Genomic DNA, 26,980 nt, shown 5'->3' on the forward strand with positions numbered 1-26,980 from the left:
CCCTGTGTGCAGAGGACTCCAAATAGACGGTGCCAGGCACAGGTCTTCACACTTAGAAATATTAGGGGCTTCAAGCCAGGCATCCTGGCACACCCTAAATTCCAGCGTATGGAGCTGAGGCAGGGGAATTGAGAGCTCGCTCCGGGTAAACCAGGAATGGTATTGAGTCTCAAAATTAGGAAGACAAAGCTGGTTGTGGCGGTAGCCCTCTGCAATCCCAGCACTGGGGAGGGGGAGGCAGGAGGACCAGCCAGCCTTGGCTACACTGTTAAGATTTTTTAAAGCCAGATTGAACTAAACTCTCTCTCTCTCTCTCTCTCTCTCTCTCTCTCTCTCTCTCTCTCTCTCTCTCTCTCTCTCTCTCACACACACACACACACACACACACACACAGAAGGAGGGGGGAGAGAGAGAGCGCTGATGCTATTAAGACAAAAGGGAAGTGTGTAGTTATATATCCCTATAATCCCGGCACTCAGGAGTCAGAACAGGAGGACTGACACCTGTCCAGCAGCATGATCTACATAGTGAATTGCAGGCCAGCAACACTAGATGAAACCCAGTCTCAAAACAAACAAACTAACAAACAAACAAACAAACAAACAATTATGAGAGAAACAAAAAAATATATAATGGAGGTTTGGCTTAGTGGTAGAACCCCTGACTAACTAGAATCCCCCAGGGAGGGGCTGGGGGCGTAGCTCAGTGGTAGAGCCTTTACCTAGGATCCTCCAGTGAGGGGTTGGGGGCGTGTCTCAGCGGTAGAGCCCGTGCCTAGAATCCCCAGTGAGGGGCTGGGGGCGTGGCTCAGTGGTAGAACCCCTGTCCAGCATGAACAAGACTCTGAATGTGATATTAGACACTGTGAAAAAAACAAAAACAAAAACAAAAACTCTTCCTAGGTCTCAAGATCTACTCTGTGCAGGCATTGGGAACACAGCTGCGACTATTATACCAGACTCCGCCCTCACAGGGTTCACACCATCCCAAGTCCTGTCCTCTAAGCTCCGTCTCTGGTCCTTTATCCATCCCTATGTCCACCTCACAGTTGGAGCCTGTGACCACTTCTCTGCCCCACACTCAGGTTTTTTTCAGACTGTAGTACAGGCTGGCCCGAAACTTGTTATGTAGCCTATGAGGTGATCCTCCTGCCTCAGTCTCCTCGTGTGACTACAGCTGTAAGGGTCTTTTAATTTTTGAGGCAGAATTCATTTGGCCGAGGCTAGCCTCGCACTCCTGTCCTCCTGCCTCTGCTTCCTGGATCACGGCAGTGCATCACTGTGCCCTTTCAGCTTCTTGGCTCTTGCAGCTCAGCTTTGAAGACTTCACACAGCATCAACCTGAACTCCCTCTCCCAAACTTTCTATAGCTCCCCACAGCCCCTGGTGCATTGTTCAGGCTGCTCCCCCATCATAGCCCAGGGGTCGACCAGCTGTACACCTCACCGGAACTAATAAATCCTTTGGTTCCTTTTCTCTGGGTCTCACGTCTGCCTATCCCTCCACACGGACCCAGTCTCCACGATTCGGATCTCAGTCCCCAGGCTGCCTCCTCCAGGAAGTCCCCCTGACTGCTGGGTCTCTTATATCCCTTGGGCTCCCTGAGTTCTCTGTTTCTGTCCCTGCCTAGGGACAGGTCTGATCCGGACTGAGAGTCTGGTGAGGGCGGGACTGGCCTGTGTCATTCATGCCTGCTTCCCTGGCTTGGAGGAGCATGGCTCAGGCACTGTGGAATGGGTGCTGACAGGAAACAAAGGAAGGAAGGAGGCAGACAGTTCATTCCTTGGGGGGGAGGAGGTCATGAGGAGCAGGTCGCACAGGACCTGAACTCTGTGACAAGGGACTTGGATTGTTTCCCAAGGGCATTGGTGAGCCGCAGAGACCCTTCATGTTGACTGATTTTCAGTATTGTGTATAGGACTCAGGGGCCTAGCGAATGCTGGGCCCGTGTGAGCACCGAGGTATAGCTCAGCCTTGTGTCACCATTTTAACAGTAGTGTGTGTGTGTGAGTGTGTGTGTCTGTGTGAGTGTATCTGTGTATCTGTGTGTGTGTCTGTGTATCTGTGTGTGTGAGTGTGTGTCTGTGTATCTGTGTGTGTGAGTGTGTGTCTGTGTATCTGTGTGTGTGAGTGTGTCTATGTGTGTGTCTGTGTGAGTGTGTCTGTGTATCTGTGTGTGTGCCTGTGTGACTGTGTCTGTGTATCTATGTGTGTGAGTGTGTGTCTATGTGTGTGTGAGTGTGTGTGTGTCTGTGTGTGTGTGTGTGTGTGAACACAGCCACTGGAGTGCCACAGCACTCATGTAGAGGTCAAAGGACAACTATGGTGGTCAGTTCTCACCTTCTAATGTGGGTCTAACTCAGGTGGTTGAGCTTAGTGGTAAGTAAGTACCTATCTTAATCAAATGTTTAGAAAAGTATTAAAAACAAAGTAAATGTCCCGGTGCACTAGCTCACATAGGAGCTCTCAGAGATTGGGAAGCCGAGGATAGAGCGTCACCCTGAGGTGAAAGCCAAAGATGCTGTGATGTCTAGGATAACGTGAGACTCAGAGTGAGATCTTGTCTCACAAAACAACAAAGCTGGAGGCTGCAGAGGCAGCTAAGTGGTCAAGAGCACTAGCTAAGGACCTGGGTTCGATTCCCACCACCCCCATGGCAGCTCACTGCAGCCGTAGGGGATTCAACAGCCCTAATCTGGACTCTTTGGGCCCCAGGCATGCAAGTGGTGTACAGACATACATGCAGGCAGGACATGCGCACACATAAGAAAATTAAAATGAAAAAGAGGGCGTGGCCTTCAGCGGCTGTATTTTGCCATTTGGCACTTCCCTTTCCCTTGGCTTAGGTCGCGAACTCATGATCCTTACGGATGTGGATGCGTAGCCGCACCCGCTCTGGTTCACTTGGTTTAAGGGCTGCGTAGTATTCCAGACCTAATTGGGTAAACAAACCACTAAATGTGCACTTTTTCTGCCCCAGGGGACAGACCCGTGGGTGGTTTTGAGATTAGCAAGTGAAGGGGAGACTGGAGCGGTCTGAACCTGTGGATGGGATGCCTTGGAGGATGAGAGGCTGGCTGGGGGAGGGGGAATCTTCCAGCTTCCAGACTCTAAACCTCCTTCTGTTTCTAAGACATACTGTTGTCAACCTCCAGTCTCCTCGGTCCCCTAGCCCCAGTGAGGCAGTCACCATAGCGACGCTTTGCTTAGAGCCCCTATGGGGGTGTAAAATCCACGCCCCCCCCACCGTGCGCACACACTACGCACACACACCGATTTATTAGTCGTCCCTTTTCTGGAAGGCTTCGTATGCTTCTCACCCAAAAATGGCTGGGGAGGGAAGGGGAGTTGAAGGAGAGAGAACGGCGGGGTGGCTCAGTGGGTAGAAGCGCTTGCCCTCAAGCCTGACAGCCTGCGTTTCGTCACTAGAACCCATAAGGTAGAAGGTCTGCATGAACTACAGAAGCTGTTTTCTGACCTCTCCATGCCTACTGTGGCACGTGAGGCCACACCGCACACAAACAAACTGTAATGAACCTGGTTCCCTCCCTCCCTCCCACTAATGGCTATCATAGCCTCACAAACTACCTCCGTCACCGAAACTGCTGGATCCAACCGGATCTACTCCTGCCCAGACTTTCTCTGCCACTCACTCAGTCTAACCCCCCACTCCCAAAGCTGGCTGTGGTACCCATCCAACTGTTCCCAGCACATTCCCAGCACACTCCTGAACTGGCAACAGCATTTTCCCCAAACCTCCCCCCTCCCCTTCCCCTTCCTGGCTCCGACACCTCCCTCTGCAACCTGGCTCCGACATCCTGCCCTCTCCAACACCCTCCGCTGCCTCCCGGTGCCCAGGCCCCTGACTCACTTCCGAGCCTCGCTCAAGCCCCCTGCCTCCCGCTTCTGCAGGATGTCTAGGCCACCAGCGTTTCCCTCTCCCGGCCCCTCCTCCTCTTCCTCGCTGCCAGCCTTTCCCCAAACCCTCCTCCTCAGAATTCCTGACACCCCTCAAGCCCCAGCACGGAGCCGGGTGTGGTGGCGAAGCCTCCTGTAATCCCAGTGCCCGGGAAGCTGGAGCCGGAGACCACATGCTTTTGAGATTTTTGAGGACTGGGTTCCAGAGTGAGACCCTGTGTACAGACAAACCCCGAATGGGAAGACTATGCCTTTAATCCTGGCAACTCTGGAGGTCAACCTGAGTCACGTGTGCTCAAAACATCAAAAGCCAAGGCAGGGGATGTGGTTCAGTTGGTAGAGTGCTTGTCTGGCTTGCAAGAAACCCTGGATTCCCACCCCAGCAGCCGTGCAGGCCTATAATCCACACACTGTGGAGAGGAGGGCAAGACCAGAGCATCAGGATCATCCTCGGACATAGAGAAATTTGAGGGCAGCCTGAGCAACATGGGACTGTGGAAATGTTCCCCTCCCTAGACAGGATTTCTCTTGTAGTCTCCGATGTTCTGGAACTCACTCTGCAGACCAGGCTAGCCCTGAATTCACAGATCCACCCGCCTATGCATCTTGAGCGCTGGGATCAAAGGTGTGCGCCACCACTGCCCAGCTGAAAAAATTATTTTAAAAGTCCCAAGGTCTGTGTTCGGAAACTGATCCTTTTAGGCTAAGCATCCTTAAGCCTGTCTCCGACAGCAGCATCGCCAGTTGGGGCAAGCAGCCTCTATATCTAATCCTACCCTCGGTAGCTCACTCTCTCCCTTCATTTTAACCTAATTGATTAATTAATCAGTTTTGTGTGTGGACACAGGTGCCGTGGTCCGTATGTGGAGGTCAGATGTGAACTTGCAGTAGTCAGTTCTCTCTGACTTGTGGGTCCCAGGGATGGAACCCAGCTCCTCAGGGCAGCAATCGTCTTTATCTGCTGAGCCATTTTGACAGTCCTTCCTTTCTTTCTTTCTTCCTTCCTTTCTTTCTTTCTTCCTTTCTTTCTATTTATTTGTTTATTTAGAGTTTCAATCTGTAATCCAAGCTTGTTAAAACTGGTCAGCCTCCTGCCTCAGCCTCGGCTCCCTAGCCCTCACTGGCCCTGCAGGTGTGAACCTGTAGCCAGGCTTTCTGGTTGGTGCAACCCTCCTCACTGGATGCCTACTCGGCGGGGAGGTCCTCCATCCAGCATCAGAGTGTCAGCGTGTATTAGACCTAACAGCCCCTATCTCCTCAGCCATGAGTGCTCCCCAGATCTCTACAAGGTCTTCCTACCTCTCTGAAACCCCAGAGACCTCCAGGCCTCACCGGTCCTCTGCCTTCTGCACAGCACTCACCAAACCCAGCCTTCCGCTTGCCTCTGCTTACCCAGCTCTCTTGCTGGGTTCTGGGTTCTGGGCACCCCATCTTTGGAAGAAGTTGGGGGCATGCATTCTTCACCCCGACACTCACCTTCTGTCTGTGCCTGTCCTTCTGTCCTTGCTGTCCAGTCCCCAGACTACTTGGGCTAGGAATGCTGAGAGCTTGGATCTGAGGGGGGGGGGTTGGAGGAGGACAATTTCCTGTCAGGAAGCCCCTCCCTCTCTGGGGCCAGGGGCTGGAAGGCCCTATTATCTGTCTGCCCTTCTAGGTCAGGCTGTGGTTGGGCCCTGCTGTGACAAGGGCCACAGGCCCCTGTCCCCGCCCTCACCCCCCCTCCCAGCTTTGCCGGAATCCGCCCGCCCGCCCTCCTGCCTGCTTTTCACGCCTCCCAAGGTAACAACATCATCCTGTGTACCCAGGGGAGACACCCTGAGCTGGACAGGGGCCCACAACTGTGCGCTAGAGTAATGGAGGTGTAGATAGTGTCTCAAGGGAGCGTGTGTTCCTCTTGTGTCCTCTGCTGTGGGACAGGACTCAAGGGAAACTCCACTGATCCCAGAGGCTAGAGCTGGGGACCCAGTGGGACAGCCCTGGCATGGCTTTTAAAATGTAACTCTTAGCCAGCGGCGCAGTGGTGGCTCACCCATTTAATCCCAGCACTGGGGAGGCAGAGTTAGGTGGGATCTCTGAGTTCAAGGCCAGCATGGTCTACAGAGCGAATTCCAGTACAGCTAGAACCTCTGTAGCAGGATTCTGTCACTCCTCTGCCTCTTCTGTGGGCTTATGATCAGATGATATACTCAACTGCATTTGTCTTTTTTTTTTTTTTTCTCCCTTTGAGACCAGAGTCTTACTATGTAGCCTAGGCTGGCCTGGAACTCACAAAGATCCTGCCTCCCAAGTGCTGGGATTGAAGGCATGGGTCACCATGCCTGACTCTCTTTTGTATGTGTGTGTTGTGGGGTGCTGGGGAATTGAACTCAGGGCCCTGTGCATGATGGCCATGTTCCCCCGTCCATATTTGTATTCTTTACAGACTCCCCAACCAGCCCACTCCAATGCAGGTGCCGTGAATCTGACTTTTTAAAAAGTGTAATCTTTATTTATTTGTGTTTATTTGTGACTGCAAATACCACGTACATGCAGGGCCATACTGACTAGAAGGAGAGAGTTCCCCTGGACCTGGAGTTACAAATGCTGGCCCACTGCCCTGTGGTTGCCGAGAATTGAACCCTGGTCCTCTGTAAGAGCAGGCAGTGCTTCTAACTGCTGACCCATCCAGCCTCCAGCCCCAAATGCATATGGTTATGCCTTGCAGTTTAATGGATTTTGTGCACTTACAGGGTTGCAGCAGAAAGGGCTAGCATCCGATTCCAGAACATCTCCGTCTCCTTGAAGAGAATCCATGGACTCCCGCAGCTCCCCCACCCCCACCCCCTTCCCAAAGTCCCGGGAAACCAGGAATCCAGGACTCCTGTTTCTCAGCCAAGTTCCCCGCTTTTGAACATTTCGTAGGAACCATATTGTATGGTGTGACCTTTTGTGTCCGGCTCCTTTTACTAAATGTAACGTTTTCAAGCTCCATTCACTTTGTGAGCCTCAGTCTCCACCCCTTGGAAATGGAGTTTAGGAATCTTTGGAGAACAGAAGGACCCCGAGTGAGTAGAAAGGCTACCATCTGCCCCCTGGTGGTAATTGTGAGTACTGCAGCTGCCAGAGTTGGACCATTCCACCTCAGGGACCCCATCTTATCCCTACAAAGCTCCTAGAAACACACCCAGAGCTCTTCCCTTAATATTTTCTAGTTCCAGGGGTTGGGGATTTAGCTCAGTGGTAGAGCGCTTGCCTAGCAAGCACAAGGCCCTGGGTTCAGTCCCCAGCTCCGAAAAAAAATATTTTCTAGTTCCCACTTTTGTTTATTTGAAAACAGGGTCTCACTATACAGCCCAGGCTACCCTAGAACTCACTCTGTAGACCAGGCTGACCTCAAATTTAGAGATCAGCCTGCCTCTGCCTCCCAAGTGCTGGGATGCGGGGCATGTGTCACCAGCCTGGTGGCTTGAAGTGTTTTATCTATTGTGATGGTTTGTATGTGCTTGGCCCAGAGAGTGGCACTATTAGGAGGTGTGGCCTTGTTGGAGTAGGTGTGTCACTATGGGTGTGGACTTAAGACCCTCACCCTAGCTGCCTGGAAACCAGTCTTCTGCTAGCAGCCTTCAGATGAAGATGTAGAACTCTCAGCTCCTTCTGCACCATGCCTGCCTGGATGCTGCCATGCTCCTGCCTTGATAATGGACTGAACCTCTGACCCTGTAAGCCAGCCCCAATTAAATGTTGTCCTTTATAGGAGTTGCCTTGGTCACAGAGTCCACAGTAATAAGTCCATTGCTAAGACATCTGTATATGCGCTTTGGTTTATGGTTACACCTTGGCTGCACTATTACCGAGAAAAAAGAGATCACTGCAGTTTAGAGATGAGGGTTCTGGGCTGGAGAATGGCTCAGCGGTTAGTAGCACTGACTGCTCTTCCAGAGGTCCTGAGTTCAATTCCCAGCAACCACATGGAGGCTCACGACCATCTGTAATGGGATCCGATGCCCTCTTCTGGTGTGTTTGAAGATAGATACAGTGTACACATGTACATAAAATGAATACATAAATATTTAAAAGAGAGAGATGAGGGTTCAAATTCCTAGCACTTGTGAGTCTGAAGCAGGAGGATTGAAAGCTAGAGGTGAGCCTGTGCTATATATTGAGATCATGTTTGTCTCACGCCTGTGGGGATTTGGCAAGTGGAGACAAGAGGTTGGCCTGAAGTTCAAGGTCAGTCTGGGCTACAGAAGGAGACCCTGTCTCAAAAACCACTTAACTGGCAGGGGAGTTACTGTGACTGAAAGGTGGATTTCTGTGGGCGAGGCTTCTTCGGATTGCTGACCCCTTGATTTCCCCAATGTGAAATTGACTGCATAATTTGTGGTAGCGGAGACTTGTGATCTCAAACTCCTCAGTTAAAACAAAAGAAAAACAAACAACTCCCAGAGCTATAACTGGCTATAACTGGGTGTGGTGCTCACGCCTGCAGTCTCAGGCCTCAGGGGTGGAGGCAGGAGGATCAAGGCCAACCTCAACGAAAGAGAACCTGGGTTATATGATAACTGGTCTCAAAATCAATAAATGAGTAGGGTTAGCTGTGTGGCGGGGTGCGGTGAAGGCGCTTGCCTTTAAGGTGGGTGACCGGAGTTTGATCCTGGGGACCCACAGAGAGAGGAGACAACTGACTTCCAAAATTTGTCCACACACACACACACACACACACCACACACTCACACACACACAAGCATGTGCATGCATCTGTAGTTTTTGGGGAAGCCAGAGAAGGTGTCAGGTCCCCTAGACCTGGAGTTACAGATGGTCATGAGCCACCATGTGGGCGCTGGGAACTGGGCCCAGGTCCTCTGGAAGAGCAGCCAGTGCTCCTAACTGCTCAGCCACATCTCTAGAGCACCCTGCCCCAGTTCAATACAATTCTCTTACTTGCATGTTTGCATGATTTAACTTTTTACAAAAGATTCATTTATTTATTCTATGAGTACACTGTTGCTATCTTCAGACACACCAGAAGAGGGCATCAGATCCCATTACAGATGGTTGTGAGCCACCATGTGGTTGCTGGGATTTGAACTCAGGACCTCTGGAAGAGCAGTCAGTGTTCTTAACCACAGTGTCACCTCATTTTTAACTTTTAAAAGTGTTTATGCTTAGTAGCCAGTCCTATAACCAGCTTGCTCGAGCTAGCTCCAGCACATGGCTGCTATCCTTTGTCTCTTGTGGCTTTTATTCTGTCTGATAGGGTCTCATGGAGACCAGGCTAGTCTTGAACTCACTATGGAGTTGAGGATGATCTGGAACTTCAAACCTTCCAGGATACCACCATGCTTGTAACATCTAATTTTCACAAAGGGAAACTGAGGCTCAGGAAGACTTTCTAAGACAGCGAGACAATGGGCTCTGGGCCAGGGTGATGCATTCCCCCCCTTTCCTCCCACAAGGCACTGTGTGTTCTCAGCACAGTCCTCCCCCCCCCCTGGTCTGTATGCCCCTGCAAGTCAACACCTGTTTGGGCTTCCAGCTATCTTGGCAGGCAAGTGAGGCTCTCTCTCCTTCATTGTACAGACTGGGAAAGTGAGACAGCCGGGGCTGCTGGCCAGTTATCTACCCTTGCTGCACCCAGGGCTGAAGCTCAGGATGTCCTTGAACCCCTGATCTTCTTCGCCCCAGGGACTGCCTCCAATTTTGGTTTTTGTTTTCTGAGATAGGGTCTTGCTGTGTATGGTCTAGAACTCACTGCAACCCATTCTCTCAATCAGGATGACAGGCACACAGGCTTCTCTCTCTCTCTCTCTCTCTCTCTCTCTCTCTCTCTCTCTCTCTCTCTCTCTCTCTCTTCTCCTTTTGCTGCCACTCCTTTATTCCTTTCCTCGGCAGACTTCCAATCCTGGAGTTTCTCTTTGTCTCTTTAGTTCCCTCTGCCTTGGCACCTGATTATCTCCGTTCTGTCTTTGTATCTGTGTCTCTGTCTCTCAGTCTCTCTCTCTCTCTCTCTCTCTCTCTCTCTCTCTCTCTCTCTCTCTCTCTCTCTCTGTGTGTGTGTGTGTGTGTGTGTGTGTGTGTGTGTGTGTGTGTGTCCCCGGTCCCTGTCTCTGTCCCCTTTCTGTCCTGATCCTTTTGTCTCTGCCCTTGGCTTCTCTGTCCCTCTTTGTGACTTTGCTTCTTCCCACCTCGCGTCTGTGTGTCCCCTCTCCCACCTCTCAACATCTCCCTCTACTCTCTCCTCAGCAACTCTCTGCCGCTGACTCTGATTCTCTTGTGAGAACTTGCTGGAGACCGGCACGCCCAGACCTGCCTCCGCCCCCAGAACCCGGGAGCCAGCCCAGGCCTGTGCCTTTAAGAGCCGGCGGCAGGGGCGGAGTCTCAACTGACCCCGCCCACCGCGCCCCTCCCCCTGACGTCCCTTCCTCCCCAGCCCCTCGGTCGCCTCCCTCCGCCGCCGCCCCGGGCCGGCCCCGCGCCCCCTCCCCGGCCCCCGCCCGTGCACCCTCCTGTCTGCCCGCTGCCCAGATGGCACCCCGGGTTCCCCTTGCACGGGGCCACTAGGACCCTCTGTGTCTTCTCCCCTCCCCCGTCCTGCCCTCTCTCGCTCTCGCTCAGCGAGGACTCGGGCGTCCAAGGCGCCCAGCTTTTGAGCTCGCGTCCCCAGGTCGGCTGGGGGGGGGAGGGGAAGAGAGGGGACCCCGAGATCCCCACCCCCCCCACCCGGCCGCCCCTGTCCCTTTCCCTCCTGGGACCCCAAAGAAGATGTCTTCGAGGACGGCGCTGGCCCCGGGCAACGATCGGAACTCGGACACGGTGAGTGGGGCCCAGCCCCTTGGGGAACCCTGGCTGAGTCCAGCCATAGAACCCCTCCCGGACCACTGACCCCTCCAGTCTTGACTCCTTTCCCGGCTCCACATCCCAGACCGACGCTTCCCATGACTTTGAGGCCTCTCCGCTCCCTCCTCCCGACAGCCCCAGCCCAGCCCGACCCCTAGGGGCGCCCCTGTCTTTGGACCCTTCTCCCGTCCCTCTGCAGAGCGCTTCCGCCTGGTCTCTTCCCTCCAGGAAGCCCCCTCCCCTGCCCACCGGCAGCCCCTCCCTTCCTCAGCTGCCCGGTCGTCCCCGGCTTGCTCGCTCGCCCGCAGTCTGGCCTCGACTCTTCCCGGATGGCATGGGCCCCTGTTCCCCGAGGCGCAGCCCTGTCTCCCCCCCCACCCATCCCCCTCGCAAGGCCCGACCCGGCCTGGCCCTGCTGTCCTCCCTGCCTCTTGTCGAGTCTGGGTGCTGGCTCTCCCTGCTAGCCCTGGCCAGTCCCCAGATCTGTTTGGGCTCCTGAGAGCTGCCTCCCCCAGGAAGCCAAATGGCACCTGGGCCCAGGGCCCTGCCCGCTTCCTTCAAGGTGTCTCCACTCCCTAGCCTGACCCTGCTGTGCCAGGCTACTCTGTCCTTGGATCCTTGTCGCCTCTGGGGTCCCCTAGATGCGACCCAGGCGCATCCAGTCTTCCTAAGGAAAGCCTTGGTTTCTAACCTGCAGGCTCCCATCCTGTGCTAGGGTTCCAGGCCCCAGGCCAGACTGACTCTGGCTCCTCCTGAGACTCCCCAATCTCACCTCCTCATCCCCTCCCCACACTCCCTTCTAACTAGAGCCCCCTTTCCTTCCTGGATGTTGGGCTTTCTGGAGGAAGCCCCCCCCCCAGGCCCTAAGCCTTCCCTTCTCCCTTCATTCTGCCCATGCCTTTGACCTCCCCCTGCCTGGGCCTTTAGCCCTGACATCTGGGAGTTTACTGAGCCCAGATCCTCTGGTTTGGGGACTCCTGGCTGCACCGTTTCCCATGCCAGAGTCTTCCTTCCTTCATGGAGGCAAGGCAGGACCCCGCTCCCCTTCCTGCATTTCCCACAATTCTGACAGTTTTCCAGGTGTCTAAGTCAGCCCACCGATCCATTCTCGCTTATGCTGGTTCCTCTACCAGCCACCCTCTCACCACCTTCAACACAGCCCAGCCACACACTTTTGTTTTTGGACAGAGTTCCTCTATGTAGACCAGGTTGGCCCAACTCACAAAGATCCACTTGCCTCTGCCTCCTGAGTACAGCCTGAAGCTTTTACCTGTTTCTAATGCACACAGTAGCTATCAGATAATGCCTCTCTGCCCCTCTGCCCCTGTACCCTGTTGGCCTAGGTTTCAAGTTGGAGGTTTCACTCAGGCCCACCCACTGTGGTTTCCCCAGTCATTCCAGAGAGGAACCCGGTTTCTGAGTCTTGGATTCGAATGCTGCCTCCATGGGCCAGATTGCATTGTAAAGCCTGAAGAGGCTTCCTTCTCTGAGCCTGATTCCGGCCTTGGAAAGTATGTGTGTGTGTGTTGGAGGGGTTGGGGGGTAACGACTTGAGTCCCCCAAAGAATTACCGGAGACATGTGGGTGAAGGCTGGTACATAGGCGGCGCTCATGGCTGTTGGCTGCTGGCATGACTGGGGATCTGAGTCAGAAGGCGGTGTGTTCTCAACTACAGCTGTCTTTAGTCGTCAGACAAGCTCCCAGAGTCTGCTCCAGCCTCAGTTTCCTTGTCAGTGGGTTGATGGGGGCACCTCCCTGACAGGGACTTCTTCGGGTCACATGTTGTGATTATCGCTACCTTAATTATTCAAATAAACTCAGATTCACATCGCACTGCTGTGTGACCTCAGGCCAGTGACCTCACCTCTCTGAGCCTCTCCCCTGCCTTCCTGAGATTGTTGGGGTGTAGTGGGGGTACTGAGGTGATTCGTTCTGTCTTTTGACTCCAGTCTATGAAGATAACTTTGTCTCGTCTGGAGTGACATCGGTCTCTTTCTGCAGTCTGAGGTTATAGACCCCTCCCCTGCTACCTGCTGTCCGTTGTGATACCCACAAAAGGTCACATTCTTCTACACCAACTAATAGAGCTGTGGAGACCGGGCCGGCTTCCCTATGTTCCCTAGCAACAGGCGCAGTGTTCAGGCACCAGTCTGTCGGTCAGGAGGGATCCGGGCCAGCTGGTGGTGCGGGCCAATTTTAGCTTCTGCCCCTGACCCCAGGGGGTTTCGTCATCCCCTGCCGCAGCTACCCCCTTGCAGGGGTCCCTCAGCCCTGCAGCCTTCAGTGGAGTGCTTTCCTGTGTCTGAAGGAGCCCCCTGGCAGCACCCAACAGGGGTTCTTCTCCAGGCTCCTAACTCCGCAGGGATCAGAGACCTTATCTCCCATCTCTACCACCAGCCTGCTGCTCCTGGGGCCCTGAGCCATGAGCTGAGGTGGTGGCATCTGGGGGGATCAACACTCAGGAGCCTGGAGCACTTTCCCTGCTTGAGCCTCGGGGAATCCTTCCAAGTCTGGGGTTGAGAATGATTACTGTAGCTGGACCCACAGGAGTTGGGGTACGAGTGGCATGTGCCGGGGACAGGTGAGGGTGAGGTACCAGCCCGGGGTAATCTTATTCTTTTTATTGGCTGTGCTAGAGATGTACCATGGGCTAGGGCTCTGCCCACCATATCCACAGCACAGTACTGAAAGTTAAAGCCAGGGTTTCCCTCATGTCAGGCAGGGGCTCTACCACTGAGCCATGCCCCCAGCCCCTCACTGGGGGATTCTAGGCAGGGGCTCTACCACTGAGCCACGCCCCCAGCCCCTCACTGGGGGATTCTAGGCAGGGGCTCTCACTGAGCCACGCCCCCAGCCCCTCCCTGGGGGATTCTAGGCAGGGGCTCTACCACTGAGCCACGCCCTCAGCCCCTCACTGGGGGATTCTAGGCAGGGGCTCTACCACTGAGTCACGCCCCCAGCCCCTCACTGGGGGATTCTAGGCAGGGGCTCTATCACTGAGCCACGCCCCCAGCCCCTCACTGGGGGATTCTAGGCAGGGGCTCTACCACTGAGCCACGCCCCCAGCCCCTAATTAACAAGTTCTCTACTGCTGAACTATCTCCTCAGTTCTTTTTCTTGTCTCAGGCAGTATCTCATTGAGTTGCTCAGGCTGTCCTTGAACTCACTACATTGTTCAGATAGACCTTGAGTTTAAAAGATTGCCTCTGCTTCCCAAGTAGCTGGGATGACATGCCTGTTGGGCTTCATCCTTGTGAGGAAGCTGGCACCTGTCTATCCTAGCCTTTGTTTTTCCCTAGCCTGTGTGTGTTCAGGGCCTCCCTCCCTGGCCTCGGCTGGGAACAGAGTGTAGGTGAGGGACCTGTTTGTACATGACCTGGCAATGGTATCATCCTCCCAGTGAAAGCCACATGGGAAGTAGGGGTAGCGGAGTGAGCCTGTGAGCTACCGGGGAAACTGAGGCAGGAGGATTTCAAGTTTTCAAGATCTTATCTCAAAATTTAAATTAGAATGAGGGTTGGGAGTTGGGATGGGGAGATGGCTCACTGGGTAAAGTGCTTACTATGCAAGTAAGAAGACCTGGGTTCAGATTCCAGCACCCACGTAAAAGCCGGGCATGGTGGGACACGCCTGTGTTGGGTGGGGGTGGGGCAAGTAGAGCTAGGCCGATACCAGGTGCTTAGGGCCAACCAGTCTAGCTGACACGACAGACTCTAGGTTCAGTGAGGAGAGTGTTTCAGTGGAGGGTAATAGAGGGAGATGCTCAAAACTGACCTCTGACCTCCATAGATGAGCAAGAAAGAAGTGGGTACTGGGGACATAATGCAGTAGTAGAGCCCCTGCCTAGAATCCCCCAGTGAGGGGCTGGGGGCGTGGCCCAGTGGTAGAGCCCCTGCCTAGAATCCCCCAGTGAGGGGCTGGGGGCGTGGCCCAGTGGTAGAGCCCCTGCCTAGAATCCTCCAGTGAGGAGCTGGGGGCGTGGCTCAGAGGAGGAGCATTTCTCTAGTATATGAGAACTGCACACATACACAAAAGACAAAAACAGGTGTAGGAGCATGAGTCAGTCTAATGGGATACTTATAAGGAACTTCTGTTTGCTAAAATGGCTGCGTTCAGATGCCAGCTCTAGGCCTCAGTTTCCCCTTCTGTAAAATAAGGACGGGCTTCATTGGCGTTCCATGCTTGTAAGATGCAGTGGTTGCTGAGGGGTGGCCTGGCAGGACTCCGTGCCTCAGGCAGCTCAGGCCTCGGCCTGCTGTCTGTCCAGGCCTCAGCCTGCTGTCTGTCCAGCCTTCTCCCTTCCTCATGTCCTTTGTCCTGTTTTCCCAGCCATGAGGAGGGCACGGAGGGAGATCAGCCAGGGCTTCTGGCTCTCCGAGCTGCAGCCAAGAAAGGAAGGCCCAGTCCCTGGAGGTTCCCAATCGGACAGGGCAGCTGGGCCTGAGCAGGTCACCTCATTAGGGAGGCTGGGGAGGGACAGGCGGCAGGGACAGAGGAGCTGATGGCGTGGGAGACGGCAGGACAGGGCCTGTGTCACTGTCAGGAAGGGCGGCAGTCAGGATGAAACAGTGTTTCGTGGAGAGGTGGACAGAGTGGCCAGGCAAGATGTTGGGGCAGGATAAAAAGTTCTGCTGTTTACTGGAGAATCTGGGACAGCAGTGATGGGGGACAGTGCTCCCCCAATCCATGGAATATGACCTAAGACCCTCCTAGAAGCTCCCGAGATGTGACTATTCCACTAATTCACTCTTTTTTTTCTTTTTTTCGGAGCTGGGGGCCAAACGCAGGGCCTTGCACTTGCTAGGCAAGCGCTCTACCACTGAGCTAAATCCCCAACCCCCGAGATATGACTATTCCAAGCTCTGTTTTTCTCTTTTCTTGTAGACATGAACTGATGAGGTTAATTCTAAATTAGATACAAGCCGGGCATGGCGGTGCAGGCCTGCTAATTCTACACTTGGGAGGCTGAGGCAGGAGTATCAGTAATTCAGGGCCAGCCTGGGCTACATGAGATCCTGTCTCATCTGTGACATAAAGCCTGACATACATGTAATTCCAGCTCTTGGAAGGCTGAGGCAGGAGGATTGTTACATGTTCTGGCCCAACTTGGGCTCCAGAGTGAGACTCAGAATCAAAAAATTAATACTAAATAAATAATGTCCATAAATAGGACAGCACAGAAATTAACAACATGCTGAAATAGAGGAAGACCAGCGAGAGGGAGTTTAAGGCCACCTTCAGTTGCATAGTATGTTCAAGGCTAGCCTGGACTACAGAGGCCCTGTCTAGAAAATGCATTGTCACATTTTTAATCCATGGAAAGCTGAGACGTGGGTATCGAGGAAGACCACTGCAAAATGTGGAGACAGCCACCTGGGGATGAGCTAGGGACATACATGCTCACACGGTGTAGAGTTGAGGGGCTGCAAAACCAGCAGTGACACAGGCCTGTCATCCCACACTGGGTTGGCCAAGCCGCCATGCCCAGCTCCTACCTAGTTTATCATCCTCATGAGCTCATGTCTACAAGGAAAGAGAAAGAAACAGAGCTTGGAATCGTCATCTCTCAGGAGCTTCTGGGAGGGTCTTAGAGCATATCAGGAGTTCAAGGTTATCCTTGGCTACATAGTAAGTTTGAGGGTAGCCTGAGCTACTAGAGACCCTTTTCTACCCTCCCCATTAGCCCACCCCAAGGACTTGTGGCTGGCCCAGGAGCATTGGCGGATGAGGGCTCGGGTGTTGGGATTTGTTGGGGGTGTTGGATCTGCATGAAGGTTGACACTCGCTAGAGGTTGAGGTCAGCAGCTTTAGAAGATTGTAGTCTGGACATGCAGGCAGGCAGGCAGGCAGGCAGGCGTATCTGAGACCTCAGTGGTCCATCTCAGAGGCCCCCATTGTATGCAAGTGCCCCACCCACCACCGCGAATGTTCCCAAGCTCTTGGTTCTTCTTGAGATGGGACTGTGTGGAGGAGCCCAGTGTGGTCCAGTTGTCGTCCCAGCCATTGAGAAGTGGAGCCGAGAAGATGGACGTTAAGGCCGCCCTCAGCTACGCAGTTGGTTCAAAGCCAACCTGGGCTTCAAAGGGGCCTGCCTCAACAAAACAAAAGTTGTGGCTTGCTATGTAGCCCAGGCTAACCTGGAACTCTGTGTAGTGGAGGATGGCCCTGTACTTCTGATCCTCCTGCTTCTACTTCCAAGTGTGTGTCGTGACCAGTTTATTTTGTGTTAGGAAGGAACCCAAGGCAGCTGTAGCCCCAGCGGCAGACCTGTGTGGGATGGGGTGGACCTAAAAGGATTCTCTTTCCCTGGCCCAAGTTTGCAAAGGAACACCAGGGCGAGTGGCCAGAGCTCCAGAGAACCAGCCTGGCCCCGGGCTGTCACTGCGGTGAGAAGGAACTGGGTGTCTCACTTGTTTCTCTCCACACAGCATGGCACCTTGGGCAGTGGACGATCTTCGGACAAAGGGCCGTCCTGGTCCAGCCGTTCCCTGGGTGCTCGTTGCCGGAACTCTATCGCTTCCTGCCCTGAGGAGCAACCCCATGTGGGCAACTACAGGCTGCTCAGGACCATCGGGAAGGGCAACTTTGCCAAAGTCAAGCTGGCTCGGCATATCCTCACGGGCCGGGAGGTGAGTGGGGGTGACCGAGGGGCTGAGGTTGGTGGCCAGGGGAGTGGGGCGATCAAGAGGCGGTGTGACGTGAGGTCAAGGTTGGTCCTGGCTGGCCTTCTTATCTCAGAAAATTGCCCAACTTGCTCAGAATTTAAAGGTGGTTTTGTTTTGTTGTTTTGTTTGGAGACGCCGCTCTGTGTAGCCCTGGCTTTCCTAGAACTTGCTCTCTAGACCAGGCTGGCTTGGGACTCGAGATCCACCTGCAAGGCCCACAGAGGCCAGAAGGCTCCAGCTCTTTTGGGGGATTGAGTTACAGGTTCTCGGGGTCTGACATGGGTGCCGGGAACCAAGCAGGGTCCTGTGGAAGAGCAGCAAGTGCTCTGAAGTGCCGAGCCGTCTCCCCATCCTCTACGTGCTCAAAACTTTCCAGAATAGTCCCAGTAGGAAAAGAAAACCAGTTAGAAGGGTTCTTGAACTTTCCAGAATAGTCCCAGTAGGAAAAGAAAACCAGTTAGAAGGGTCCTTGAACTGTCGGGAAGTCCCAGGTCACAGGTGTCGCCTTCCCGCCCGCCTTCCTCTTTTGTGTGTTTTTATTGTTTGTTTGTTTTTTACTGGGTATGTGAGAGAGAGAGACCAGAGTGGGACATGTTTGCCTGTGATGGGTTCTCTCACTAAACTGGGGGCCTGTGGTTTCAGCGAGGTTGGCTGGGCATCAAGTCCGGCCTCTACATCCCCGCCCTGCCCCCGGACTTCTGGGCTCTCGTGGCCATGCCTAGCAGCCTGCCTGCTTCCTTTCTCTCCCCAATTATTTTATTGGTCAATTTTGTTATTTGATAGTTTCCTACATGTATATAATATATTCTGTTTGCTCGGTGCTTTTTTTTTTTTGTTTTTTTTGTTTTTTTTCTGTGGCTGCTGTGTTCTTGTGAGACAGGGTTTCACTATATAGTCCTGGGTAACCTGGAAATTGTCACACACACACCAGGTTAGCTTTTGAACACCCAGAGACCTGCCTGCCTCTGCCTCCTGAATCATGGGATTAAAGGTGTGTGCCGCTATGCCTTGATTGTTATTTTAAAATTATTTTGTTTTTTACAATTTTTTTTTTATGTTATTGGTTTTTCTCTGCGTGTCTGTGTGAAGGTGTCAGACACCCTGGAACTGGAGGTACAGACAGGTGTGAGCTGTCATGTGGTTGCTGGGAATTGAACCCAGGTCCTCTGGAAGGGCAGTCAGTGCTCTTAACCACTGAGCCACCTCTCCAGAACCTGTTTGTGTTTTAAGAAAGAAGTGTGACTCTGTGGCCTCAAACTCTCATCCTCTTCTCTGCTTCCTGACTCTGAGTACATGTCTGCAGCACACTCATACCCATTGCCTGTTTTCTGCATTTATTTGGCCACAAAAGCAGTAAGTCTACTGCGCAAAGCTTGCCTAGAATCCTCTAGCAGTGGTAGAGCCCCCTGCCTAGAATCCTCCAGTGGTAGAGCCCCTGCCTAGAATCCTCCAGTGAGGGGCTGGGGGCGTGGCTCAGTGGTAGAGCCCCTGCCTAGAATCCTCCAGTGAGGGGCTGGGGGCGTGGCTCAGTGGTAGAGCCCCTGCCTAGAATCCCCTAGTGAGGGGCTGGGGGCGTGGCTCAGTGGTAGAGCCCCAGCCTAGACTCCCCCAGAGAGGGGATGGGAGCGTGGCTCAGTGGTAGAGGGGTTCCTTCCTGGCTTGTACAAGGCCTTAGGTTTGATACCCAGGAGCACAACACAACCCAGAACTCGTAAGAACCAGACATGGTGGCATATGCTTTTAATGTCAGCACTCAGGAGGTGGAGACAGGAGGATCTCTGTGAGTTCTCTGGTCTACAGAGTGAGTTCCAGTCCATTTAAAAATCAAAGCAAAACACATCTTAAGCGTCAGAATGGCAGGCTGGTATTACTCAGCAGTGTAAACATAAATTAAAGCCCTTTCCTTTTTTGAGATAGGATTTTGCTAGATAGACTAAGGCTCAAACCAAAACTCGTTTTGATTTCGTCTTTCTCCATTTATTTTGGGAGTGTGCGTACGTAAAGAGGTTAAAGGACAACTTGCAAGAGTTTCCTGTCTCCCCTCACCCCATCGGTTCGAGGCTCAGACTTGGGGTGTCAGGCTTGTGGCCTTTGCCTCTGAGCCACCTCACCACCCCCATCTCAAACACAGTGTCAAGTATGGAACCGGCACCATCCACCATCCTCGGTTGCAGTGCTGGGCCCCTCCCAGGAATACGGAGCTGTTTTTCTTTCCGAGATTCAGTCCTGTGCTTCGTCACGTTCACAGATGAAAGGAACCATATGATCATCTCAATGCTGGCATCGCACGTGCCTGACAAAATTCTCAAGGAAAGGAGAACCGGGCCAGGGCACAGGCCCTGCTCCCCACTGAGCACAGGCTGCACCCCATATGTGGGGACGACTCCATTCCAGGGGTTGCTTTTTTATTTTTTAAGATTTGTTATTTTCAATTTTAATTTTTAGCCCCCCCACCCCTTTCGAGACAGAGTCTCTCTATGTAATCTTGTCTGGCGATCCTGGAACTCACCATGTAGACCAGGCTGACCCAGAACTCACTGAGATCCTCCTGCCTCTGCTTCCTAAGTGCTTCACCACACAATAAGATTCACTTATTTAAATTGTGTGTGTGTGTCCATGGGCATGTGGGCATGTGTGTAGGAAGCCAGAAAACAACATTGGGTGCCTTGTAACTGGAGTTACTGATGGTTGGGAGCCACCAGGTGGATTCTGGGAACTGAACTCTGCAGGGCGCTGTGCACTCAGTCACTGTGTTTAATATCTCCCCAGCCCCTTGCTAGCCCACGACCTGCCATGTGGACCAGGCTGCTCTCTGACTCACTCTGCCCCCCACTTGTTCACTCTATAGACCTGGACCACTATATGTACCTCAATTAACATTTAATATTCAGTATTTAAAAAATTTCTTTTTGACATATGTCTCATATGACTCATGTAGTCCAGGCTGGCCCCAAATGTGCTGTGGGATCTGGACTGGGGGTTTGACCTCCCACCTTCTTCTTCCTATAGGTCGCTATCAAGATCATTGATAAAACCCAGCTGAACCCCAGTAGCTTACAGAAGGTGAGACCCAGAGAAGGGAACAGGGTGGGAACACAGTCCCCAGTGAGAGCTGGGACCTGACAGTCCTAGAGGGGGAAGGGGTCCCCCCATTCCCCACTTACAACTCTCTGTTCTTCCTTTCTGGCTTGCCCAGCTGTTCAGAGAAGTTCGAATTATGAAGGGACTCAATCACCCCAACATCGGTGAGGAGAGGATGGGAGATGGCCGTGGGTGGAACCCTTGGGAAGGGAGGTGGGACTGTATTGGAGAGACCTCCCACTGGTCCTGTAGCCATTCCTGCGCGCATGGCTCAGTTGTCCTGGCCTCCGATCTGTACGAAGGTTGCAATGACTGGGTGAGATTAGCCTGTTCCCGGTCCGTGCTCATCAGCAGAGGGGAACAGTGTAGCCCCGCCTGGATGTGGCGATGGCCTGCGTGCTGACTGTGTAACTGCCAATTGCCAGCAACATGGGCACAGGTCCTAGGCTTCACCACCCAGACTCTCCTGTAGAGAAAGCTGAGCACCATGGAAAACCTGGCCGTGTGTAGGGAGCCACTGAGGGTTCTGGTGGGAGGCACTCATGACTGGCCAATGGCTGCAGCGTCTGGGTGGAGAATGGTGGACCCTTCCATGCTGACCTAACACCTCCACCCCCTCCCCCGCAGTGAAACTTTTTGAGGTGATAGAGACCGAGAAGACGTTATACCTGGTGATGGAATATGCAGGTAGCTCCGCCCACACCCTGCTCTCACATCCCCCAGACCCTGGTCACTCCGCCCACACCCTGCTGTCACATGCCCCAGACCCCCACACCCTGCTCACACATCCCCAGACCCCACACCCTGCTCACACATCCCCCAGACCCCCACACCCTGCTCTCACACACCTCCCCCTCATCCCCACACCCTGCTCACACATCCCCCACACCCCCCCCACACCCTGCTCACACATCCCCAGACCCCACACCCTGCTCTCATCCCCCAGACCCCCCCACCCTGCTCTCACATCCCCAGACCCCCACACAGACCCCCTGCTCTCACACCCCCAGACCCCACACCCTGCTTACACATCCATCAGACCCCCCAGACCCCACACCCTGCTCACACATCAGACCCCAGACCCCCCACACCCTGCTTACACATCCCTCAGACCCCCACACCCTGCTCTCACATCCCCCCAGACCCCCACACCCTGCTCTCACATCCCCAGACCCCCCCCTGCCCTGCTCACACATCCCCAGACCCCACACCCTGCTCTCACATACACCCCCAGACCCCCATACACATCCCCAGACCCCCACACCCCTTCTCCCCCAGACCCCCACACCCTTCTCTCACATCCCCCAGACCCCCACATACACCCCCAGACCCCACACCCTTCTCTCACATCCCCAGACCCCCACCCCCTGCTCCCCAGACCCCCACACCCATACATCCCCAGACCCCACATCCTGCTCACACATCACCACACATCCCCAGACCCCACACCCCCCTCACACAGACCCCCACACCCTGCTCACACATCCCTCAGACCCCCACACCCTGCTCACACATCCCTCAGACCCCCATACCCTGCTCTCACATCCCTCAGACCCCCCCCCTGCTCACACATCCCCCTCAGACCCCCACACCCTGCTCTCTCACATCCCCCAGACCCCCATGCCCTGCTCACACATCCCCAGACCCCCACACACATCCCCCTGACCCCACACCCCTCTCACATCCCTCAGACACCCCCATGCCCTGCTCACACATCCCTCAGACCCCCCATGCCCTGCTCACACATCCCCCAGACCCCCACGCCCTGCTCACACATCCCTCAGACCCCCATGCCCTGCTCACACATCCCCAGACCCCCACCCCTGCTCTCACATCCCCAGACCCCCCCCCACACCCTGACCCCCCACCCATCCCTCAGACCCCCACACCCTGCTCACACATCCCTCAGACCCCCACACCCTGCTCTCACATCCCTCAGACCCCCATGCCCTGCTCACACATCCCTCAGACCCCCACACCCTGCTCTCACATCCCTCAGACCCCCATGCCCTGCTCACACATCCCTCAGACCCCCATGCCCTGCTCACACATACCACTACACACCTTGCTCTCACGGTACCTCCCCCATTGCGCCCTCTGGCTCTAGCTTTCACCCCTCTTGCTCTCTGCAGGAGAAGTGTTTGACTACCTCGTGTCGCACGGCCGCATGAAGGAGAAGGAGGCTCGAGCCAAGTTTCGGCAGGTGAGAGACAGGGTGCTCTGACTCCCCGGGAAGAGGGTCTGGGTAGGTGAGTCGTGTGCCATGCACGTGGACATGAACAGGGTGAGGATGCACGGAGACCCAGGTGGGAGGAGGCTGTTTGGGGCCTGGGGTTCAGTGATGGAGGTGGGTGTACAGGCGAGTGGATGCTGGGGGTTGGGTGGGGTAAGGGTGGTAAAGTGCTGGAGTATGCAAGGCTGGGGTGGATCAGACAGGGGAATCGGGCTCAAGGTCATCCTGAGCCACATCGAGCTTCAGCCTCAAGATTCTGTCACAAAAGAGAGACAGCGACAGAGAGAGAAGGACAGGCCAAAAAAAGGAAGGCTGGGGAGATGGCTCAGTAGATACAGCCCTGTTAAGCAAGCCAGAGGGCTAGAGTTTAGTTCCCTGACCCCCGTGGGGTAGATGTGGTGGCAGCTTCCGTCCCAGCACTTAGGAGGCAGCAGGGCTCACGGCGGCTGGGTAGCTACACTGGGTTGTCAACTGCTGGTTCAGTGAGAGACGCCCTCCCTGGTAAATAAATCGGGAGAGCAATTGAGAAGCACACCGGTGTCAATTCCTGTCTCTATGCACGCATGCACTCACACATGTGGGAGCTTGTAGAAACACAGGCATACACAAACTCAGAGAGATGCAGAGAAAGGTATGTGGGTCCTTGAAGGAGTGTGTGTAGGTGTGAGGTAGCTGAATGCATTGGCTTGGCAAGATGGGGGTGGGGCTGCTGGGTGGCAGGACCTGCAGGTGCTTGGTATCGGGTGTGTCATGGTAGGGCCGAGGTGTGGAGGCTTCACCCACTCTCACCTAGGTGTGCACACTGATGGGTGGGAGTGTATATGGAAGTTAGAGGACACCCAGTGTAAAGCCAGATGTGACGTTAGTGGACATGCAGGTGTGAGGCCCAGGTGTGAGGCGACTGGACATGCAGTGTGAGGACCAGGTGTGAGGTGAGTGGACATGCAGTGTGAGGCCCAGGTGTGATGAGATGACTGGACAACATGCAGGTGGAGGTAACTGGGCATGCAGGTGTGAGGCCCAGGCATGGGGTGACTGGACATGCAGGTGTGAGGCCCAGGTGTGAGGTGAGAGGATGTGCAGGAAGAACAGATTCCGGGTGAGAAGTTCAGAGGTATGAAATGAGAGGTGTGAGAAGCATTTCAGGGTGTGTGGCCTGTGAGTGGGCACCACTGTATTTAGGACTGGTGTGAGGGTACCCTTTGTGTAGAGTAAGCACCTTTAGGACAAGGATTGTAGCCCTGGTGAGTTGGGGCCACATACCTGTTTCCCAGCCTGGGACACTTTGGGAGTTTCCAAACATGGACTAGTCCCAAGGTCTTGTTACTACAACCAAGGATATGCATATGTGTGTACCTGCATGTATGCACATCGTACATGCATGTGTGTGAGTGTGCATGCATGTGTCCATGTGCATGTATGCACATGTGCGTGCATTGTGTGTGTGCATATGTGTGTGTCTGTGCGTGTGTGGTGTGTGTGTGTGTGTGTGTGTGTGTGTGTGTGTGACAGAGATCTGCCTATGAGATTATTAGATGTCAGGGTGTTCAATGCTCTCTGAACCTGACTGAGTCCCCAGGGCCTCAGCTTGTGCCCAGAGAAGCACTGGGCATGGAGGTCAGCTGTGCTTTATGGCTTCATGGGCTGCAAGGGACACAGAAGACTCTAGCCTCACACATGACGTGTCTTCAACTATAGATCGTGTCAGCCGTGCACTACTGTCACCAGAAGAACATTGTACACAGGGATCTGAAGGTAAGCCCCTCCACCATGACCCCAGCTGTGCCTTAGCTCCTGCTCCTCCCTTTGACTTTCCCTAGCTGCAGTGCCCGGATTCTTTCCCAGGCATTTATGACGCAATGGGTGTGGGGGGACGGCGATGGGAGCTTGTGTCCTGGCATGGCCTCAGGATGGCCACGGGGAAGAGATAGGCTATCTGTACTCGGCCTTCAGCTTGATGTGCCTCTGACGTGCGAATCTTCTGGAATCCCTGAGAACTTGGCTTTCAGGCCTGAGTTACTCCAGCGTCTTGGGAGCCCAGAGTCCTAGGATGCCCAGAGGCACAGGGCAGGCAATGAGGATGGGAAAGAGACCCCTAGGGCCCAACCCACGTTCCTGCTGCAACCAAGTTCCACAGCCTCTCAGGTCACCCCCACCCCCTGCATCCCTGTCAAAGAACCATGGAAATCCATGACCAGACAGCCCAGTGGGCACCATGCAAGCCTTCCAGAGCACCTACTGTGTGCTTGGCTGCGCACTAGGGGCTTTATTTTATTTTTATATTAATTTACTTATTTATCTTGATTTTTGAATTTCTCTGTGTAGCCCTAGCTGTCCCGGAACTCACTCTGTAGACCAGGCTGCCCTCGAACTCACAGAGATCCACCTGCCTCTGCCTCCTGAGGGCTGGTGTATGCCATCACCGCCCACCTTCATTTTTTACTTTATTTTATTGGCACTGAGGGCTTTAAAGGCAGACTGAGCCTGAGGACTAGAGATGTTTCATGTTTTTCAGAGCCCTGGGGAAGGGTCCCGAGGTGGTTTTAGAGGATAAAGGCACCCACTACACTCTCCCATAAACCTGAGTTCACTCCCAGGGGACCCACATGGTGGAAGGAGAGAACTGGCTCTCCAGGGTTAGCCTCTGACCTCCATGTGATTGCACCTCCCGTCCCACTCCCCAGACATAAACATGTCTGTGAGCCCAGTGTGGTTTATGTAATCCCTTAATCCCAGTCCTTGGGTGGCTCAGGCATGCTGATTAGGAGTTCGAGGCCAAGGGCTAACACATGTAGTGTGTAATTGAGTGCTCTTTTGATGTGTGCAAGGCCTCGGGTTCAAGTCTCAACCACAGGGACAAAAGGGGACCACTTGGAAGTTTAAGGCCGGTCTCAGCTAGATGGGACCATGCCTCAAAATTGCAACAACAAAAGCAAGCATAACCTCCGGGGGCGGAGTGGGGGGGGAGATGGGGACGGGGTGGGAGAGTTGGATGTGCAGGTCTCACCTGTAATCCCAGCCCACAGGAAGATGATGCAGGGGACTTGCTATGAGTTTGAAGTAAGCCGTGCTTTTCAATAGCAAGCCTCATGTCAGGGATAGGGGTACAAGCACTCAGGAGGTAATTTCCATGAGGTGGAGGATAGCCTGGGCTATGTAGTGAAGCCTGCCATGGAATGGCTGCGGAAGCTTATGGATACTTGCTCTCAGAGGCAGGCACTTTGCCAACATTTTCAGCTAGGCTGCCGCGGAGAATTAACCTGGAGGTTGTGCGCCACCTAGTGGAGAAGACTGGAATTGACCAAAAATGGTTTCCCAAGTCCAGATGGAGACCATCAGAACTAAGGCCCAACTGTGGAGCCTCAAATATCAGGGGGGAAAATGTCACCAGACTTCAGATGTAGCTCACACTGAGGAGTACTAGCTTAGGATGCACAAAGCCATGGGTGGTTTTACCAGCCTCCCACAAACATGGTGTGATTGCGCCGACCTGTAATTCCAGCGCTGGTAGGCAGTGGCACGACTCTGCCTTCACTCTCTGGCTTCTCTTTCCTTCTCAGGCTGAGAACCTGTTGCTGGATGCCGAGGCCAACATCAAAATCGCCGACTTCGGCTTCAGCAACGAGTTCACGCTTGGTTCCAAGCTGGACACCTTCTGTGGGAGCCCCCCGTACGCCGCCCCGGAACTGTTCCAGGGCAAGAAGTATGATGGGCCAGAGGTGGACATCTGGAGCCTGGGCGTCATCCTGTACACACTGGTCAGCGGCTCCCTGCCCTTCGACGGGCACAACCTCAAGGTGCCAGCGATGGGGTGGGCCGGGGCAGGTGGGCCTGAGGTCACATGGCCAGATGAGGAACAGGGGTGATTCGGGTGCCCACGGCCGGAAGGCCAGCTGGTATGGCCGGTACTGTTGGGGCCCGTGCTGTGAGCTATACGGCTGGTGGATTTCGGTTCTAATAGTGACCTGCTCTAGGGGAAAATCATTAGAAATTTCTAGGTCATGCCCCATTTAAGGCTTTTCAAATCCAGTGTGCATAAGAGAGGCAGAAACATGGCGGGAGGGGTGAGCCTCACAAGCAGTGACAGAAGGGACAGAAGGCAGGGTTTCATTTCTGTGTAGTGCCCAGATTAGGGAAAGCCACAGAAAGTAGGAGCAGACTAGTGGTTGGTTAACATTAGGATGGGGGAGGGAGAGCTGGGTTCAGGTAAAGGGCTTAGGGATTTTGCTGATGGGGATGGAACTAAGGGCCAAGCCAGTACTCTACCA

The 26,980-nt window shown here is 54.1% G+C and overlaps 1 protein-coding gene and 1 pseudogene across 2 annotated transcripts in view; both read left to right on the forward strand.

The window, feature by feature from the left end:
* The first annotated feature begins 8,164 nt into the window (after positions 1–8,164).
* LOC116894966 lies at positions 8,165–8,309 on the forward strand (annotated as a pseudogene).
* A 2,034-nt stretch (positions 8,310–10,343) lies between these two features.
* Positions 10,344–26,980, forward strand: part of Mark4 (microtubule affinity regulating kinase 4) — a 31,228-nt gene continuing 14,591 nt past the window's right edge. For both annotated transcript variants that reach the window (XM_032894288.1, XM_032894289.1), the window contains exons 1-8: positions 10,344–10,709; positions 17,162–17,362; positions 20,408–20,461; positions 20,595–20,643; positions 21,107–21,164; positions 22,604–22,682; positions 24,411–24,467; positions 26,273–26,509. In XM_032894288.1, coding sequence (XP_032750179.1) covers positions 10,659–10,709; positions 17,162–17,362; positions 20,408–20,461; positions 20,595–20,643; positions 21,107–21,164; positions 22,604–22,682; positions 24,411–24,467; positions 26,273–26,509 — 786 coding nt within the window. In that variant the 5' untranslated portion in view covers positions 10,344–10,658. The remainder of the gene's footprint in view (positions 10,710–17,161; positions 17,363–20,407; positions 20,462–20,594; positions 20,644–21,106; positions 21,165–22,603; positions 22,683–24,410; positions 24,468–26,272; positions 26,510–26,980) is intronic.

This window comes from Rattus rattus, chromosome 2 (assembly GCF_011064425.1).
Source record: "Rattus rattus isolate New Zealand chromosome 2, Rrattus_CSIRO_v1, whole genome shotgun sequence".
NCBI classification, from domain to species: domain Eukaryota; kingdom Metazoa; phylum Chordata; class Mammalia; order Rodentia; family Muridae; genus Rattus; species Rattus rattus.